At 48.6% G+C, this 20966-nt stretch overlaps 2 protein-coding genes across 2 annotated transcripts; one reads left to right on the forward strand and one right to left on the reverse strand.

The window, feature by feature from the left end:
- On the reverse strand, positions 1–7793 carry LOC113450794 (arylacetamide deacetylase-like 3). The gene is given in 5 exon segments (XM_087915201.1): positions 1–154; positions 156–773; positions 1809–1872; positions 3522–3738; positions 7620–7793. Coding segments are annotated over 4 exon segments (852 nt in total). The 5' UTR covers positions 3538–3738; positions 7620–7793.
- Positions 7794–12766: 4973 nt separating this feature from the next.
- Positions 12767–20473, forward strand: DHRS3 (dehydrogenase/reductase 3). The gene is made up of 6 exons (XM_026722085.2): positions 12767–13139; positions 16211–16354; positions 17120–17239; positions 18081–18319; positions 18615–18740; positions 19587–20473. The coding sequence occupies exons 1-6, from the start codon at positions 12942–12944 to the stop codon at positions 19669–19671; spliced, it is 912 nt and encodes a 303-aa protein (XP_026577870.1). The 5' UTR covers positions 12767–12941; the 3' UTR covers positions 19672–20473.
- Positions 20474–20966: the final 493 nt, after the last annotated feature.

The raw sequence follows: 20966 nt of genomic DNA on the forward strand, positions 1-20966 counted from the left end.
TCACAAACCCCGGATAAACTCAGCCACTTTCTCCAATATGTCCACGCCGTCCGGAAACCGGACGAAATTCATATAGCAGAGGTTGATGATGCCGTGAAAGCCTTGCTCGGCGTGGAACCACGAGACCTTCACCCCATTGTCCTCCAACCGCTTCGTACAGCAACGCGTCATCCCGCAGCACGTCGTACTCGCAGCTGGCAATAAACGTCTCCGGGAAGCGTCTCAAGGCCTCGTCTTCGACCAAGAGGGACGAAAAGGTGGCATGCAGGAGATTGGGCACTTGGTCGTGGACCTCCGGTTTGAATTGTCCCAACGGGCGTCTCTGGTACTCCCGGCGTTTAAATCGCTCGGGGAGGTTGTCCAAACTGAGCCACTTTGCGTACTTCTGCCTCAGCCCATCTGGCACATGGCAACCTTTCAAGATATCGTCGGCCAACGAGGAATCCTTCAAGAGGAACTTGAGCCCGTAGAAGACCACACTGTCCTGGAAGAGGATCGGCATGGCCGCGTTCTGCTGGTACGACGGGAGGTTGAAGTCCAGAGCTTGGAGACCCGGGTAGATGAGGACCTGAGCGCAGAGTTTGGGGAGGTCCGGACGTCGGAGGATTTCTTGGGTGATGACGGTGGCGAAGTTGCCCCCCGCGCTGTCCCCGCCGATGACGACCTGTGTAGGGTCCACGCCGTGCGCTTTGGCGTGTTTCAGGAAGTGCACGGTGGCGGTGAGACAGTCCTGCCACTGAGTGGGGAAGGGGTGCTCCGGGGAGAGGCGGTAGCTGGAAAGACAGCAGGCGAGGCGTTACGGGGGTGGGAGGGGGGATGGATTTGGACCCGAGGGTCGAACTGGAGACCGGGAGGGCGGGGAGGGACACACGCACACTTTGGTGCGCCCCGAGTTTGGGGGTTCCCCCCGCAGATGTCATGGGGAGGTGGATGAACAGAGAGAAAACCTCCCTCCCTCTTAGCACTGAGGATGTTCCCTAGTTGGGTGATGAAACGTCTTGGAGAAATCGTCCAAGCTCGGCACCGAGGACCCCACAGTTTTCCCTCCTTCTCTCTCTTTCTCCTTCTCTCTCTCTCTTTTCTCTCTCTCTCTTCTCCTTCTCTCTTTTTCTCTCTGTCCTTCTCTCCTTCTCCTTCTGTCTCCTCCTCCTTCTCTCTCTCTCCTTTTTCTCTCTGTCCTTCTCTTCTTTCTTCTCCTCCTTCTCTCTTCTCCTCTTTCCTCCTCCTCTTCCTCTTCTCCACAAACCCCACTTCCTTGCAGCACTGAGGATGTTCCATGGGTCATGAAGAATGCCACAGTCCTCCTCCTCCTCCTCCTCCTTCCTGCAAACCCCAATCCTTTCTAGCACTGAAGATGTTACCTAGTTGGGTCAGGAAATGTCTGCAAGAAAACCACCAAGCACAGAGACCCCATAGTCCTCCTCCTTCTTCTCCTCCTCCTCCTCCTCTTCCTCCTCCTCCTCCTCCCCCTCACCTTCCAGCACTGATGATGTCACTTTGTTGGGTACAGGTACCTTTTGACTTACAACAGTTCATTTAGTGACTGTTCGAACTTATCACAGCACCCCCCAAAAGGTGACGTAGGACCATTTTTCACACTTGCGACCGTCGCAGCGTTTCCCCCAGGGTCACATGATCAAAATTCAGGCACTCAGCCACGGACTCCCATTTATGACGGGGTCACACGATCCCCCTTTGTGGTCACTAAACGAACTGCCGTAAGTCGGGGACTCCCCCTAGAGGCCAGCTTCGTCCCGACCCCTGAGCACCACCGTTTACCAGGGATGAGCGTGTCAATCGTCACTCACCCAACCACGACCACCACGGCCTCGCTCTCCTTCGCGATCTTACTGGTGATGTCTTGGTAGTAACCTGGGAGAAGCAAGATGGAGGGACGTTAACAATCACAGCCTCTCCACACGGAGAGCGAGACGAAAGCTTTTCTCTGCTGGCTTTGCAGGAAACTGGAAAATTACGATATATATATATATAGTTTGGGGGATTGGAAGAGGGGGAAAAAAAAGACAGAAGACAGAAAACATATAAAAGGATGCCAGAAATATAGAGCAAGAGGCACGTTTAGAATTTATCATTGGTGCGAAGGAAAATTGAGAGATGCGTCTTTAAATTTGCTTTCTTTGCATTCTACACCATGTCTTTTCTTTCCTTCCTTCTTTCCTTTCTTTTTCTCTCTATCTTCCTCTATCATATTTCTTCTATCATTTACAGTATCTACTTTCCATCCATCCTTCCTTCCTTCTTCCTCTCTCCCATCTTTCTCTCTTTCTCTCTCTCCCATTATCTATAGTAAATTTTCTATCCATCCATTTTCCTTCCTTCCTTCCTTCCTTCCTTCCTTCCTTCCTTCCTTCCTTCCTTCCTTCCTTCCTTCCTCTCCCCCATCTTTCTCTCTCTTTCTCTCTATTTATCTCCCATCATCTACAGTATACTTTCTATCCATCCATTTTCCTTCCTTCCTTCCTTCCTTCCTTCCTTCCTCTCTCTCCTTCCATCTTTCTCTCTCTTTATCTCCCATCATCTACAGTATACTTTCTATCCATCCATTTTCCTTCCTTCCTTCCTTCCTTCCTTCCTTCCTTCCTTCCTTCCTTCCTTCCTTCCTTCCTTCCTTCCTCTCTCTCTCCCATCTTTCTCTCTATTTATCTCCCATCATCTACACAGTATACTTTCTATCCATCCATTTTTCCTTCCTTCCTTCCTTCCTTCCTTCCTTCCTTCCTTCCTTTCCTTCCTTCCTTCCTTCCTTCCTTCCTTCCTTCCTTCCTTCCTCTCTCTCTCCCATCTTTCTCTCTATTTATCTCCCATCATCTACAGTATACTTTCTATCCATCCATTTTTCCTTCCTTCCTTCCTTCCTTCCTTCCTTCCTTCCTTCCTTCCTTCCTTCCTTCCTTCCTTCCTTCCTTCCTTCCTTCCCTTTCTTCCTTCTCCCATTCTACTATACTCTATCCATCATTTTCTTTTCTCTCTCTTTCTCTCTTCTCTTATTTATCTCCCATCATCTACACAGTATACTTTCTATCCATCCATTTTCCTTCCTTCCTTCCTTCCTTCCTTCCTTCCTTCCTTCCTTCCTTCCTTCCTTCCTTCCTTCCTTCCTTCCTCCTCTCTCCCCCATCTTTCTCTCTCTTTCTCTCTCTTTATCTCCCATCATCTACAGTATACTTTCTATCCATCCATTTTTCCTTCCTTCCTTCCTTCCTTCCTTCCTTCCTTCCTTCCTTCCTTCCTTCCTTCCTTCCTTCCTTCCTTCCTTCCTTCCTTCCTTCCTCTCTCTCTCCCCCATCTTTCTCTCTCTTTATCTCTCTTTATCTCCCATCATCTACAGTATACTTTCTATCCATCCATTTTTTCCTCCCTCCCTCCCTTCCTCCCTCTGCCCATAATTATCCCCCATCATTTTTCACATTCTCCTCCCGGGCACGTCAAGTGGGGGAGGCGGGCGTAGCAGCCAGCCTTTATCGATCGACCCATTGATCTAGGAATGTTCTCCCACTTACGGATGCTGCCGATCATGCCGGCCCCTCCGTGGCAGAAAACCAGCCCTTTCCTCCAACCGGCCCAGGGGGATTTGGGGTAATAAACACGGACAGGAATCCCGTCAAAGTCGAAATCTTTTGCGTAAACTCCAGGATGGATCTTGGATTTCTTGAAAGATATCAGGAAGCGAATGAAAGCGACTTGTCTGCATACGTGCAAGATTTCCAAGGTCTTCCCCTGTTTTTCGAAGAAAAAAAAAAGAGGAGGAAAAAAAGTCAAGCCCCCGACTGGAAGGGGGCCTTGGAGGTCTTCTAGTCCAACCCCACCCCCACCTACCCCGCTCGAGGAGACCCCTAGACCATTTCACTCACAATCAGGAGGCTGTGAGTTCAAACCTAGGTAGAGGCTAATATTTGGAATAAACTCTCCAGCTCGAGCAGGGTGTGTGTGTGTTGGACTAGATGACCTCTGAGGTACCTTCCAGCTCTGTTGTTCTATGTTCTTTTAAAAAAATATATATATTCAACATTTGTAAAATTAAAAACATGTATATACATTTTACAGCATTCTTTGAGCAATAGATACACTTAGTACTTTCCTTCTGATAGGGTGTTATACATTGTCGTAATAACTCCTTTGTCCTTTTAAGCTCTCTATATGGATACATATAGTTTATTTATATTTATTTACACGTCACCCTTCTTTTCAAGATGTTACCGAATCATCAGATATCACCTTTTCTTTATCCAATCATACCAGATACCCCACGTTTTGCAATATTCGCTGTCTTGATTATCTTTTAGCAATTTAGTTAATCTATTCATTTCGGCACATTCATGAATCTTATTAATTCTCGTGTTTTCTGAAGGGGTCGTAGCCAATTTCCAATTTTGAGGCAAGCTTATTCTAGCTGCTGTTATAATGTGCAAAATCGCATATTGGTATTTCTTTTTTAATACTTGGTTCTAGCACGGCTGATAGAAAAACATCCATTTCAAATTTTACTTTCTGTTTTGTTATTCCCTCTAGCCAAGTTCTAATTTTTTGCCAAAATTTTCACGCATGGGGACAAGTCCACCACATGTGGAAATAAGTTCCCTGATTATAATTACATTTCCAACAATTGGCTGTTGCGTTTGGGAACATTTTGGCTAGCCTCGCTGGTGGTAAATGCTAGCGATGAAATTTATTTGTATACATTCTCTTGATAAGAGACCAACATTGTTAACCTGTAGTTTGTCTGCCAAAGATGTTCTGTTGTTCTATGTTCAACTGCGCTTCTATGTTTCAATCCTTTTGTCGATCAGGATAGAGCTGGAAGGGACCACGGAGGTCTTCTAGTCCAGCCTCCTGCTCAAACAGGAGACTATAGACAGTAATAACCCAAACCCCGAATCCTGCAATCCTCCTTCTTCTTCCTGTGTTTTAGCCTCCGGGCCTTTAATCCTCTTAATTGATCCCTCTCTAAACCCACAGTGTAACTTTGAAGCAATAATTGACTCACCAGTGTGAAGAGCATCACAATACCCACGTGAAGGAGACGCAGCTTCAGCGGATTCTCAAATCCCAAAGGGATCTTGGTTCGCGTGAAATCGTAATAAATGCCCCAGGAGACCAAGAGTAAAATTGCCATCCCTAGGGCGATTCCTCCGCCAAAGAGAACGTCCAGAAAAAGTCCCATTTTGGGTCTGGGATAAATGCCAAGACCGAGAGAGAGAGAGAGAGAGAGAGAGAGACAGACGGCAGAGACCCAGTCTCCAACCCCAATCCAAGGTGACAGAAGTCCTCCAGAAGTTTTCCTTCCCTTCGGAGGAGGCCGTGCAGTTGTTTGTGAAGTGATTCCTGCCTTCTGTGCACACCTCCACATATGGATCAGAAGAATATCTAACCATGGGATAATTACACCCAAGAAGGCGGTTTCCAACAATGTCGGTTGGAATGTGGAAGTCACCCAGATGCCAGCTTTGTGTTTTGGGGCCAGAAGATCAGATAGACAGATAGACAGACAGACAGACAAACAGACAGAAGATAGATAGATAGATAGATAGATAGATAGATAGATAGATAGATAGATAGATAGATAGAAGATGGATGGATGATAGGTAGATAAGTATAGGTAGATAGATGATGGATGGATGGATGGATGGATGGATGGATGATGGATGGATGGATAGATCGATCGATCGATCGATAGATAGATAGATAGATAGATAGATAGATGATAGATAGATAGATAGATAGATGGATGGATGGATGGATGGATGATAGGTAGATAAGTATAGGTAGATAGATGATAGATGGATGGATAGATAGATAGATAGATAGATAGATAGATAGATAGATAGAGATGGATGGATGGATGGATGGATGATAGGTAGATAAGTATAGGTAGATAGATGATAGATGACTAGATGGATAGATGGATGGATGATAGGTAGATAAGTATAGGTAGATAGATGATAGATGGATGGATAGATAGATAGATAGATAAAGATGGATGGATGGATGGATGATAGGTAGATAAGTATAGGTAGATAGATGATAGATGACTAGATGGATAGATGGATGGATGGATGGATGATAGGTAGATAAGTATAGGTAGATAGATGATAGATGGATGGATAGATAGATAGATAGATAGATAGATAGATAGATAGATAGATAGATAGATAGATAGATAAAGATGGATGGATGGATGGATGATAGGTAGATAAATATAGGTAGATAGATGATAGATGACTAGATGGATAGATGGATGGATGGATGGATGATAGATAGATAAGTATAGGTAGATAGATGATGGATGGATGGATAGATAGATAGATAGATAGATAGATAGATAGATAGATAGATAAAGATGGATGGATGGATGGATGATAGGTAGATAAGTATAGGTAGATAGATGATAGATGACTAGATAGATAGATAGATAGATAGATAGATAGATAGATAGACAGACAGACAGACAGATAGATAGGATGCATGACAGAGAGAGGGAGGGAGGCAGAGGGGAAGGAATGGATGGATGGACGGATGGACAGATGGAACAGGTTGTCTCCAGCGGTTGTGGGTGCTCCGTCACTGGAGGTTTTCAAGAAGAGATGGGAACACAGTTTTTTTTGAAATGGCAAAGAGCTTCCTGTTTGAGTAGGGGACTAGACTAGAAGATCTCCAGGGTCCCTCCCGGCTCTATTCTGATTGATGGATTGAAAAAAAATCCAGGGTCTATGATTCAAAGTGGCCATCAGGGGATGCTTCAACCGCTGCAATTACATGTTGATAGATTTTCCTCCTCTTCTCCGTTGCTGTGTATTTCCACTTTTGGATTTATTTATTTTTTTAATTCTTAACACTGAGGGTTTACATTTGGGTAATTAGTGCTTTGCAACGGGTGTTTTTCTATAATGGGTTTTGTTTAATTGCTATACGCTGCCCAGAGCATAGATAGGCGGATGTATAAATTTGATTAACAAATAAATATTTGCCATTGTTGTGGATGTTATCAGAGCGTTGGCTTGCAAATTGGAAGGGCGGCTCGCTTTATTTGCCCAGCCCAGTTCAGGGCACGAAAAATGTTGGGGTACATGTTTTGATATCCGAAAATTGGGTGGTGGAGAGAAGGGAGCAGATAGGTACTCTTCTACTTACAATTGAGCCCCAAGTGTCTGTCCTTAAGCGAGACATTGACTAAGTGAACTTAGTTTCACTGAATTTAGAGAGAGAGAGAGAGAGAGAGACATACACACACATATATAAAATGTAGAGAGAGGAGAGAGAGAGAGAGAGAAAGGAGAAAGAGATAAAGAGAGAGAGAAAGAGAGAAAGAAACAGAAGGAGAGAGGACAGAGAGAAAGAGAGAAAAGGAGAGAGAGAACGGAGAAAGAGATAAAGAAAGAGAGAGAGAAACAGAAGGAGAGAGAGGACAGAGAGAAAAAGAATGAGAGGAGAAAGAGAAGAGAGAGAAAGAGAGGAGAGAGAGAATGAGAGGGAAAGAGAGAAAGAGGAGGTAGAGAGTATATTTATATATATATATATATATATTCTCTTCCGCGAAAAAGGCCCCTCCCTCTTTCTTTTTTCTTTTTCCAAATCCCAGGTGAACAGGTTTCCTTATCTACCTGTTTTTGCTCCAAAGGTTCCCGTTGCTCGTCCGTGCATTTTTTCAGGGTGAGCTTCTCCTAATCTTCCCATCTTCACACCAAGCAGTAATTTTGTCGATGCTAGCAGGATCCCCAAGCCTACGCTACATCCCAAACGCCCGGGCTGGTTCTGCCACTCACACCCCTAACTTCCTTCTGACGGAGGCATATAAGCCCTGAGGACAAAAAAGGAGGGAAGGAAAAAAAGAAAAAAAGGAAAAAAAAAGGAATGAACTTGTCCTGCCGTTTTTCCTTCCTCTCACGTAACCGCCTGGCTCAGTTGAAGTCCAATGAAGTTGGCATTTATAGGTTGGCCTCAGAAGTAGGCCTTTCTACCTTACAACCCGTTTTCCACACTTATGACATCCCTCCAAATTTGGACACTTGGCCCCTGACTCATATTTATGACTCGTTTATAACAATGGCCGCTCCCTACTAGGTGCAAAGAGAAAATACACGCTATTTACAAAGTCTGCACTACTATTACTATTCATCTTCTCATCATTCCTTATCGCCCATCCCCTCCCACTTGTGACCGTAGGACTGTAACTTTGTCGCTTGTATCCTTACGATCTATATTGACTGCTTCCTAGTATGATTTGATGTCTTACTGTACCCTATATCATTAAGTGTGGTACCTGATGATTGGCCAATAAAGAATTCTGTTCTGTTCTATTCTATTGTATTCTATTGTATTCTATTCTATTCTATTCTTATTCTTATTCTATTCTATTCTTTATTCCTTTCCATTCCATATTTTCTATTCTATTCTATTCTATTCTATTCTATTCTATTCTATTCTATTCTATTCTATTCTATTCTATTCTTCTACTCTACTCTATTTCCATTCCATATTTTCTATTCTATTCTATTCTTATTCTATTCTATTTCCATTCCATTCCATATTTCCTATTCTATTCTATTCTATTCTATTCTATTCTATTCTATTCTATTCTATTCTATTCTATTCTATTCTATTCTATTCTATTCCAGAGGTGTGCTCTTCTAACATCTTGGCATGTTTATAATTTGAAGTTGCCGGAACAGAAACCCTGCTGATTTTATACAGGTCGTCCTTGAGTTACAACAGTTCACTTACTGACCAGTTCAAAGTGGAGACGGCACTGAAAAAAGGGGCTTTGGGGCTGCTGTCCACACTTAACGGCCATCGCAGGATTCCCACAGATCAAAATTCGGATGCTTGGCAATCGATTCGTATTTATGATGGCCTTTTGCGAACTTCCGATGAGGGGAAGTCAAGGGGGAATTGTGAATTAAGTGTGGCCAACTGAACCACTGCAGGGGGTCCCTTCACGAGAGGTTGTAAAATGGTGCAAAAATTCACTTAAAGAAAACGTCTTGCTTAGCAGCAGAAATGTTGGGGTCGACTGTGGTCGTAAGTCAAACAGTCCCCTGTGATGTACTCTTGATTTTATTCATCTTCTTTTTGAAATCCACGCAGTTCTTCACAAAACTTTTCTCTCTCTTTGTTTAAAATAATGTTGAAGCAAATGTGTTATTTATTTGTAAGATTAGAGCTGCCCGTCCCACAAGCAAGCGACGCAGGCAAAGTGAAACAATAAATATCTCATAGGATGAAATATGAAAAACGTTAGATATGTAGATATATCCCAAGAACTAAAACCAGATTTTTATGTGTTTATCTAATTTATAGAATGAAGCAAGCAACTAAATAAATTTCCTGATTTGGTCAGTTCCCTTGGCTGGCTAAGCTGCTGGTTGCCACTAGATGGCGCCGATGGATTGCAAATTCAGGAAGATTTCGGTCAGCTCTGCATAACTTCTTAGCAGTTGAAGGAAGGAAGGAAGGAATGAAGGAGGAAGGGAAGGAAGAAAGAAAGAGGGAGGGAGGGAAGGAAGGATTGAAGGAGGAAGGGAAGGAAGAAAGAAAGAGGGAGGGAGGGAAGGAAGGAAAGAAGGAACGAAGGAAGGGAAAGAAAGAAAAAGAAAGGAAGGAAGGAAGGGAAGGAAGGAAGGAAGAAAGAAAGAAGGAAGGAAGAGGGATGGAAAGAAGGAAAGAACAAAGAAAGGGAGAAAAAGAAAAGGAAAGAAAGGAACAGTCAGGAAGGAAGGGAAGGAAGGGAAGGAGGGAGGGAGAAAGAGAGAAGGGAGGGAGGAAGAAAGGAAGGAAATATATGAAGTTAAAAATACAGTCACCCAATTACCAGGTATGTATGCATTTATTTGCTTATATGAAAGTATCGGGTCAAAAAATGTGAAAAAAAACTCATTTTCTCCCCCTCTGTGCTTGGATGATAAGTTGTGAACGAAAGCAACCTAGAACCACGCAGACTAAAAAAGGTTTGGGAAAGCCACCATTTTCCATGCCAAAGTTAATAGCTCATCTTTTAAAAAGTTGACCTTAAAAAAGCAATAAAAAATTAACCCAGCCCACTTGTTTTGCTGCTTGGTCCGAGGTTTGAGTGTAGCTTCCGCCTCCCAAAAAATAAAGCATAACTTTTCTGGATTTCTTTTATTTAGTCAAGATAATATCACACACGTTTCCTACCTTTGTATATTTCGGTACCTGGTTTTGTTCTGTTTGGGAATTATGAAAGCCGATTAATTTTAATAAAAAGCGTTTCTACGACAAGACAGTCCTTAAGTTACGACAACTGAGCCCGACTTTTATGATGACAGCGGTTAAGTGAACTTTGCGTCATTTTAGGAACTTTCTTGCCACCGTCATTAAGTGAATCCTTACACTTAAGTTGTTAAGTTAGTCCCACCATCACTAATCTGGCTTCCCCCTGTGGCTTGGCCTGTCAAAAGGACACAAAAGGTGACCCCAAAGAAACTGCAACCGTCATAAATACGAGTCAATTTGCCAAGCGTCCCAATTTTGATCACATGACTTTGAAGGAGGGTACAACGGTCGTAAGTGCAAAACACGGTCCTAAATCCCCTTTTTTTTCAGTGCCGTTGTAACTTTGAACCAAATGAACTTCCTCTATCCCCCTTAATATATAAAACAAACCTTTTCTAAGATGGTTTGCTAAATCTCCACATTTTTTAATGTCTCTCAACCACATGATAGAATTATTCCGGTTCAGGAAAAGATTGGATAATAAATATTCCATCAGAACCTGAAGATATTTTTTTTTTTCTTCAAGAATTTTGGCAAAAAAAATTGGCAATGGATAGAGGAAATGTTAAATTTAAAAATTAAATTATACACCAGAAATGTTCTTACTAGGAATAACACCTGAGAATCTTTAAAAAAGCAGATCTGTATCTAATTATCTCTATTATCACAGCCGCAAGATTATCGATTGCCCAAACATGGAAACTAAAAGAAATACTTAATGATGAAATAATAATACAAAAAAAATTCTACAATGATAGATAAGCTTAACGTTAGAACTGAAGGAATAAGACACTTCAGAATTCAGAAATATGGAAAAAGAATATAATTGGAGCGATACGAAAGGAAGTTAAAAAAATGCAAAACAGAAATGAAAGAAAGAGCTTATGTTACAATAAAATTTCCAAGATAGAAATGAATATGAAGATTTACAAAGTATAAATGTGTATTTATGTATGTATGTGTATATATATATATATATATATATTAGCTTTCCAAGGCTGGTTAAAAAGGAGGCGGAGACGCAAAAATAGCCGCCTGAAAGCACTCAACAAACAGAGATAAGAGTAGCTCACATCCTTCCCTCCATTGTCGTCGGAGATAAACTGGAGGGGTTGCAAAGGGTTTTCTTGTTGCATTTCCTGCTAGACAAGGAAATTCGGAATTTGTGGAATTAAACCGGTTTAAATGGGATCTTTCAAAGGAAGCTCTAAGTGACAGGCTTCCCCTCCCTGGATCCTGGCTTAATCAGCTGCCAACTCGGCTTGTTTGGGCTCACGATGAAGACCCCACGTGTAGGAGGTTCTGCCAGAATAAAAGGGCTGGACGGGACCTGTGAGGCCTTCTAGTCCAACCCCCTGCTCAAGCAGGAGACCCGGCCTAGACCTTTTCAATCAGAATAGAGCTGGAAGGGGCCTCGGAGGTCTTCTAGTCCAACCCGCCCCCCACATCCGTGCTCAAGCAGACCCCTCAGGTCAACAGGGGAGGATCTCAGCCCCACCACCCCCCACACCCCGAGAGTCCTGGGTTCAAATCCCACACACCGCCTTTGCATAACCTTTGAGCCTACCAAGTTTCCTCGACCGTGGCAACTTTCCCAAGTGGGGCATTTTGGGGAGTTGAAGCCCACCTCTCTTAAAAGTTGGGGAGGGGGATACCCCTGTAGTAGAGCACCTGAGCCCCCCACCCAGTACCACCCCACCCAGCCACCCACCGCAGCCCCCAACGAAGAGGCTTTCAGAACCGCCTCCCATCCGAGTCCTCCTGCGGTATCTGACCCCACCCCAGTCGAAGGGGGGGGGAGAAATCTTGGTAACCCCGGGTTTGGGGGGGCTGGGTGGGGGGGGGTGGCAGCGAGGGGCCTCAGGAGAGGGAAGAGGGGAGCCCAGGGCAGGACCTGCGTCGGGCGCCCGCTTGCAAAAAGCTTGCAAAAAAACCGGCGCGGCTTCTTTGCCAACCAAGAGGCGGGGAGAACTGGGGGGCTGCTGCAGGGGAGGAGGAAGAGGAGGAGGAGGAGGAGGAGGAGGGCAAGCCCACTCCCCACCCACCCAGCTGGTCCCAGGCAGGCAGGGAGGAGGGGGAGGGGGGCGGGCAAGCAAAGGGGAGGGCTTCCCCTCCCTCCCCGGCCGCTGTCACTCCGCCGCTGCTTTATAAAAACCTGCCCCGCCGGAGCGGAATCCGGAGTCAAGCCCGATCCGCAAGCGGCAACCCGACGCCCCCAAGACCTCCGCTGGGGGTGGGGCGGGACACACGATAATCGCGGCTTTTCTGGAGGAGGCAGAAAAAGAGACACCCCCTCCCCCAATCCCGCCCCCGGGTTTGGCTTGGTCTCTGCCCCCTGCCCCCGCCACCCTGCGAAACCCATCCGGGCGCCCCTTTGGGGGTCTTTGCCGGCTTGGGAGAGGAGGAGGAGGAGGAGGAGGAGGGGGAGCCCGCTTAGCTAAGGGGAGGGGGTCTGGGGAGGGGAGGGGGCCCTTGGCAGAGGAGGAGGGAGCCCTCTTGGCTAAGGGGAGGGGGTCTTAGGAAGGGAGGGGAGGCCCTTTGGCTAAGAGTAGGGGGTCTTGGGAGGGGAGGGGAGGGGGCGCTTAGCCAAGGGGAGGGGGTCTTAGGAGGGGAGGGAGCCCTCTTGGATAAGAGTAGGGGTCTTGGGAAGGGAGGAGGGGGTCTTTGCCCTCCGCCTCGGGGGTGTCTCCAGGATGGGTTGGGGGCGCCTGGGGGCTTCGCTGCTGCTCTTGGCGGCCCGGATCTTGCTCCAGACGGCCAGGGCGCTCCTGGGCCGCCTCTTGCCGGCCCGACCCCGCGACCTGGCCGCCGACTGCGTGCTCATCACCGGCGGAGGACGAGGCATCGGGCGCGCCTTGGCTCGCGAGTTCGCCCGGCGCGGAGCCCGCAAGGTGAGAGACCCTCGGCTGAAAGGCAGGTGTGTGTGTGTGTGTGTGAAGGAGGGGGGGGCTCTGCGGGACTCACACACACACACACACACACGACCCCGGCCTCCTCTAGAGAGACTTTATTTGGGGGGGGGTATCCTCAAGACCACCCCTGGCTGCCCCCATCCCGGCCCAAGCTGGCTGACCCCAACCAAAGGGGCTTGAAGCTCGCCCCGGTGCCTGGTTCGAATGCTGCTGCTTGCAAACTCCGGACTTCCTCCACAAGGGAGAAGACTGAAGTGGGGGTGGAACAGCCTGCCACTGGAAGAAGTGGGCGGGGAGGCGGTGGGGGGAGGAGGCTTCCTCCCTCTAGAAGAGATTGGACAGCCACCTGTCGGAATTGGTCTAGGTAGGGTCTCCTGCTTGAGCGGGGGGGGGGGGGTTGGGGGTGGACTAGAAGACCTCCAAGGTCCCTTCCGGATCTATTCTGATTTGATCGATGGGTCGGTATGAATCTAGGACCTCGAGTCCCTTCCAGATCTGTTCTGGTTTGTTTGTTTGATGGGTTGAAATGGTCCAGGGTCACCTGTTTGAGCAAGGAGTTGGACTAGATGACCTCTAAGGCCCCTTCCAGCTCTTTTATTCTGTCCTTCCTTCCTTCCCCCTTCCTTCCATCCTTCCTTCTTTCCCTTCCTTCCTTCCTTCGCTTCTTTCCTTCCTTCCATCCTCCTTCTTTCCCTTCCTTCCTTCTTCCTTCTTTCTTCCTTCCTCCTTCCTTCTTTCGCTTCTTTCCTTCCTTCCTTCTTTCCTTCCTTCCTTCTCCTCCTTGAGAAAGAGGTTAGACTAGAAAACTTCCAAGGTCCCTTCCAGCTCTTTTATTCCTTCCTTCCTTCCTTCCTTCCTTCCCTCCCTCCCTCCCTCCCTCCTTCCTCCCTTCCTCCTCCTTCCTTCCCTCCCTCCCTCCCTCCCTCCTTCCTTCCTTCCTTCCTGGGATTGTGGGCGCTGGAGGTTTTCAAGAAGAGATGGGGTAACCATTTGTCTGAAACGGACTCTGGGGTCGGGGTGTCTGCTGCTTGAGTGGGGGGCGGGCGGGTTGGGCTTGATGACCTCCAAGGTCCCCGAGAACGAAAACCTCATTTCTTCCTCACACGCATGGATAGAAGGCTTCATTGTCCAAGAAAGCCCAGACAGGGGTTACCCTGGGTGCGTGTGTGTGTGTGGGGGCACCCGAAATAACAGCGAATGGGAATTTTTTTTGGGGGGGCATTTATTAAACTGCCCTGCGCCGTTTGTGGGTACTATCTGGTTGCGTCGGTGCGCAGATAGGCTGCGTGTGAAATTCAGCCTCGGCTCCCGGCGGAGAAAGGCCATCAAGTCTCTACTTGAGTGAGCCAAGTGTTTATGGGTGGGTGTATAAGTGTGTGTGTGTGTGTGTGTGTGTGTGTGTGTGTGTGTGTGTGTGCGTGCCTGGAGAAGGGGTGTGGTTTTTTTTATTTTGCAAATCTCATACCTTTCACATATCAGCGAGATGCCTTCGGCGCCGATGCGTGTTTCGGCTTGCCTAGGTGTGTCACCTTGGTGTGTGTGTGTGTGTGTGTGTGTGTGTGTGTGTGTGTGTTTGCCCTGTTGAAAACAGCTTCCTTTGAAGTTTTTCTTTTGAATCGCCCAGAACCGGATTCAAACCTAAAGTCCTCGACTTAATGGCCAACCTTCCCGTTGCTGAGCGAGACGGGGCCTAAGGAGGAGGGCTGCCCCGTTTTGCGCCCCCCTCACCACCCCGCCGCGGTTCCACGAGCCGCAACGGTTTGCCGTGAACGAATTCGATTTCCCCGTGGAGGTCGCCGACGCAGGATCGTGTCGTAAATACGAGTCGGTTTGGCCCAGTGTCATGAATTTTGACCATGCGGCCTCGGGGATGTTTGCAAAGGCCGTGTTAAGGGTGGAAAACGGCCGTAAGTCCCTTTATTCCAGGGGTCACTAAATGAACTTGTTGTAAGTCAAGGACTAGCTGTATTAACTGTTCTGGAAGGAAGGAAGGAAGGAAGGGAGGGAGGGAAGGAGGGAGGGTAGAAGTAAGGAAGAGAGAGAGAGAGATAGAGAGACAGAGAGACAGAGACAAACTAGCTGATCAGTATAACCAAAATAGCCGATTAATGTAACCAAACTAGCCAATCAGCATAGCCAAATTAGTTGTTTAGCGTAACCAAATTAGCCAATTAGCATAAATTAACAAATTCGCATGACCAAACCAGCCGATCTGCACAACCAAATTAGCCAATTAGCATAACCAAATTAGCCGATTAGCGTAACCAAATTAGCCAATTAGCATCATGACTTACAACGATTTGTTTAATGACAAAGTTACGACGTCAAATGAAAAAAAAAAAGCGACGTTTTCCCAACGCGGGATCCACATTCAGACTCTTGCCAAACTGATTCGTACTTACGACGGTCGCTGTGTTCTCAGGTGTATGTGTATGTGTTTGTGTGTGTGTCCCGCGATCCCCTTTTGCGGCAAGGCAAAAGTCTAGAGGGTAGCCAGATTCGCTTAACGTCCGACTTCTATCCCGGGCACCAGGAAAGCCGCCCAATGGAGCACCCGCAACTTCTGAAGGCAAGTCGTTCCACGAATTAAACAATTGTGGAGCCGACTGACGAGAGGGAGCCTCAGCAGTGGGATGAAAGAGCCACATGCGGCTCTAGAGCCATAGGTTGCCGACCCCTGTTCTAGAAGTTGCTTTTCTCCTCGATCAGTTGGGTGGGGATAAGGGAGAAAGGTAGGTGGAGACATGGATTCACACATACACACACACACACACACACCCTCCACCGCTGTGTGTATCACATTCTCAACACAACCGAGTAACTCAAAATACCTGGTTGGGGGTTCCGGTGGGCTCCGTGGCAGTGGCGTCTCCAACTTCTCTTGGGTGGCGTGTTAAAAGTCTAGCTTGGGACTTTCCTCAACTAGGTTGGGCTCTGCTCAGTCCCTGGAGATGGCCGAGGTTGGTGGTTGAAGGCATCCCTGGATGGTGAGGGGTCATCGGGGACCACGCCCTGGGTCCCTAAAACCACGAAGCCGCTTCGTCTTGCAGATCGTCCTGTGGGGACGGACGGAGAAGTGCTTGAAGGAAGCCACGCAGGAGGTCCGGGCGATGGGCACCGAGGGCCACTATTTCGTCTGCGACGTGGCCAATCGGGAAGAGGTTTACCGGCAAGCCAAGGCCGTCCGGGAAAAGGTGAGTCGGTCAGCTGGTCTGCGGCCCGGACACGAAAGGACAGGAAGGCTGAGGTGGGCCTTTGACCCCCCCCCCGAACGAGCCACTAACATCCAGGTCCTGCTGGTAACCCATCGAGCTACAACAAACAATGGGTGTGTGTGAGAAGATTCGTTGTTAAGTGGTTTGGTCATTAAAGGAAGTATTATATGACCGTATCTGATTTTATGATCCTCCTTCCCTTCCTCTCCTCCCCTCCCTTCCCTCCATCCCATCCCATCTTTCTTTCCTTCCTTCCTCATTCCTTTCCTTCCCATTCATCCCTTCCTTCCTTCCTTCCTTCCCATCCATCACATCTTTCTTTTTTTCCTTCCTTCCTTCCTTCCCTTCCTTCCTATCCATCACATCTTTCTTCCTTCCTTCCTTCCCATTCATCCTTTCCTTCCTTCCTTCCCATCATCATCTTTCTTTCCTTCCTTCCTTCCCATTCATCCTTCCTTCCCATCCATCCATCTTTCTTGTTCTTCCTTCCTTCCTTCCTTCCTTCCTTCCTTCCTTCCTTCCTTCCTCTTCCTTCCTTCCTTCCCATTCATCCCTTCCTTCCTTTCTTCCCATCCATCACGTCTTTCTTTCCTTCCTTCCCATTCATCCCTTCCTTCCTTCGCCTTTCCTTTCCTCCCTCTTTCCTCCCTTCCTCTCTTTCTATCCTTTCCCCACCTCTCCTCCCTCCCTCCCGGATATTGCATGGTTCCCCCCGATCGGTGACCTCCTTCTCCCCGTCTCCAGGTGGGAGATGTCACCATCCTGGTGAACAACGCAGCCGTGGTTCATGGGAAGACCCTCCTGGACAGTGATGACCACGCCTTGCTCAAATCCCAACACATCAACACCCTGGGACAATTCTGGGTACGAACCCCTTTTTTCCCCTTCAGGGTAGGCAGGCGGTCAGGAGAGGCCCCTTCCAGCTCTGTTCCCATTGACTGACTGGTTGAAATGGTCTAGGGTCTCCTGCTTGAGCAGAGGGGGTCAGACTAGAAGACCTCCAAGGTCCCTCCCAACTCTATGACTCCATGTTCTACCGCAGGGGGACTCCAAATCTGGCAACTTAAAAAGCCTTCCATTCCCAAAGTTCCTCAGCTATCTTTCCGGAATGGCCTAGGGCTAGAGTCTCCTGCCTGACCAGGGGAGGGGGTCAGACTAGAAGACCTCCAAGGTCCCTCCCAACCCTATGACTCCATGTTCTACCGCAGGGGGTCTCCAAATCTGACAACTTAAAAAGCCTTCCATTCCCAGAGTTCCTCAGCTATCTTTCCGGAATGGCCTAGGGCTAGAGTCTCCTGCCTGACCAGGGGAGGGGGTCAGACTAGAAGACCTCCAAGGTCCCTCCCAACCCTATGACTCCATGTTCTACCGCAGGGGGTCTCCAAATCTGACAACTTAAAAGCCTTCCATTCCCAGAGTTCCTCAGCTATCTTTCCGGAATGGCCTAGGGCTAGAGTCTCCTGCCTGACCAGGGGGGTCAGACTAGAAGACCTCCAAGGTCCCTCCCAACCCTATGACTCCATGTTCTACCGCAGGGTCTCCAAATCTGACAACTTAAAAGCCTTCCATTCCCAGAGTTCCTCAGCTATCTTTCCGGAATGGCCTAGGGCTAGAGTCTCCTGCCTGACCAGGGGAGGGAGGTCAGACTAGAAGATCTCCGAGGCCCCTCCCAGCTCTACTCTGATCCTGATTCGTGATCCCTCAGACCACCAAGGCCTTCCTACCTAGGATGTTGGAACTGCAGCGAGGACACATCGTTTGCCTCAACTCCATCCTCGCTTTGTCGGCTATTCCTGGCGCCGTGGATTACTGTACGTCCAAAGCGTCTTCCTTCGCCTTCATGGAGAGTTTGACCCTGGGGCTTCTGGACTGTCCGGGAGTCAACGCCACCACCGTCTTGCCCTTCCACACCAGCACGGAGATGTTTCAAGGGATACGGATCAGGTAGGTGCTGGCTGAATTCGGGTCGATGCCCCGTCGCTTCCAAAAAACAACAACGGTGGTTAGGGTCCGTGTGAAGGTGGATCAAAATACAGGCGGTTGTCAACTCCCGACCGCAACGGAACCCATGGCAACGTGGAGGTTGCCAAGTGAGGAATCTGCGAGTTTTTGCCTCGTTGGAGCGAATCCGCTGCAGTTATTAGACGGTCGTTAAGTGAATCCCCCTGGACTTTGCACAGTCAAAAGGTCACAGGGAGCTCGAAGTCGGGCACTGAGGTGGCTTTGGTTTCTCCGGCAGGTTCCCCAGTCTTTTTCCTCCACTCAAGCCGGAGATGGTGGCCCGGAGGACGGTGGAGGCCGTTCAGCAGAACCAGGCGTTCCTCCTGCTCCCATGGTCCATGCACATCCTCATCTTCTTGAAAAGGTACTTGGGTCGTAACTCGGATGTTGCTTCTCCTGAGTCAGAAGTTGAACCTGGAAGTCATCATGACCGACATCAACCAACCAACAACTGGGGAGGGGGAGGATAGGGGCATCAACCCACCGGCATTGCAGACCCTTCCTTCCTTCCTTCCTTCCTTCCTTCCTTCCTCCCCCTTTCTTCTTTCCTTGATCTTCCTTCCTTCCTTCCTTCCTGCCTCCTTCCTTTTCCTCCCTCCTTCCTTCCCCTTCCTTCTTTCTCCCTTTCCTCTTCCTCCCTCCCTCCCTTCTTTCCTCCCTCCCTCCTTCCCCTTCCTTCTTTCCTCCTTCTCTCCCTCTCTCCTACCAATTCTTCTTTCCTTCCTTCCTTCCTTCCTTCTCCCTCCCTCCTTCCTTCTTTCCTCCTTCTCTCCTACCAATTCTTCTTTCCTTCCTTCCTTCTCCCTCCTTCCTTCCTTCCTTCCTTTCCTCCTTCTCTCCTACCAATTCTTCTTTCCTTCCTTCCTTCTCCCTCCTCCTTCCTTCTTTCCTCCTTCTCTCCTACCAATTCTTCTTTCCTTCCTTCCTTCCTTCTCCCTCCCTCCTTCCTTCTTTCCTCCTTCTCTCCCTCGCTACCGATTGTCAGACGCCTCCAGCCCCGTTTCTCCAGTTCTTAGGTTCTTTTAAGACAAGTGTCTTCAAACTTGACCAAGTTTTAAGACTTTGTGGACTTCATCCCTGAGCTAACATGACCGGAGGAGGAGGAATTCTGGGAGTTGGAAGTCCACAAGTCTTAAAAAAGCCACCAAGTTTGAAGACCTCCTGTTCTAAGAGGTCAACCCAACCACGGCTCTCATTTCTGTCCTGGCAGCATCTTCCCACAAGCGGCGCTGGACGAAATCCACCGGTTCGCCGGAAGCTACCAGTGTATGAATACTTTCAAAGGACGGACCTAAGACACCGTTGGCCATCGAAGGCTTGGTCTCCCTTTCAGGGCTGGGCTGTTTGGTTCTCCCTGTCTTGCGGTGAGGCCTCCGAAAGGATGGGCCAGTCCAACTGCCACGGAAGGCCCAACGGACCGGGTTGGTTTTGTTTTCAAGGACCCCCGAGGCGCCGTTATTTTAGCTTGTGATGTTCTTCAGTTGGAGGCATCTCAGAGGGGTTCCACCACCTCCTTTTTTCAGGAGGGCCGAGGAGGTCCGTTTGGGCTTCTCCACGCCACACTTCCAGGCAGGAGTTGGTTCTTGAGGTCCTTCTTGGAAGGAGGAGTGGAGTTTGGAGGTTGTCCTCTGCTTGGTCCGCCTTCACGGGAGATGAATTTCGCCGGCGGGAGGATCTCCAAAGGGTCCATGGATTGGGATCTCCCAGCCAAGCTGCCTCCAACTCCACCACCACGGGTCTCACTGAAGAGCAACGGACGTTACGTGGATGTGGACGGAACCGCTCTTCGGACGGCTTCGGGGCGACTTCTCTGGAGAAACCCCACCCCGACCTATGGTTTTACAAGGCGCGTAAAGGCACGTCCTTCATCGAGATGGACGCTTGACCCCAAGCGAGACCTTCTCAGCTACTTGGGCCTGGACTGGAACAGTTGGTGGAGCCAAAAACCCACAGGAGGTGTTTCAACCAGGCTGCCTCCTGCCTTGGACGGTGGGGAGGGGGGAAGGGGGTCAGACTAGAAGATCTCCAAGCTCCCTTCCAGCTTGAGGAGCCTGTAATTCTGCATGGGGGATATCCATAAATCCAGAAACACCTTTCTGAGAGTGTCTTGGCTTTTGTGGTTCGTGGTGAACACTGAATCGGTCTCTGTGTGTGTGTGGTGTGTGTACATGTGCCCACAAAGACTCCTGGGTTACACACGGGGTAGTCCTTGGTTTATGCCTGCCCAGAATGTACGTCGCTGAGCTGAGAAATCCGTCCCGGGAGCTTCTGTTAAAAAGCGGAAGTCGGACCGTGGGAAAAACCACCTCCGAGACCATCATCCCCGGACCAGACTGGGCCGTGGCTCCTCCTTAGCGGCACCTTGGCTTTCTGCTCCAGGGCGCCTCACCCCGCCTCGTGACAGACCTTCACGGGGGGGGGGGCGGTGTTTGCCCACCTATCTCTGGCCGAGTGGAGGAACAGGTTAGCCCGCCTGGGTGAAAAGTTCACACACACACACACACACGCACACACACACTCCCACACTCCTTGGGCCTGGCCGGTTGGCCGCCTGTTCCCTGCAGCTGAATTTATCGGCTGTTTGGCTAAC

Source organism: Pseudonaja textilis, chromosome 18 (assembly GCF_049901715.1).
Source record: "Pseudonaja textilis isolate UNSWEBS1 chromosome 18, rPseTex1.2, whole genome shotgun sequence".
Classification (NCBI taxonomy): Eukaryota; Metazoa; Chordata; class Lepidosauria; order Squamata; family Elapidae; genus Pseudonaja; species Pseudonaja textilis.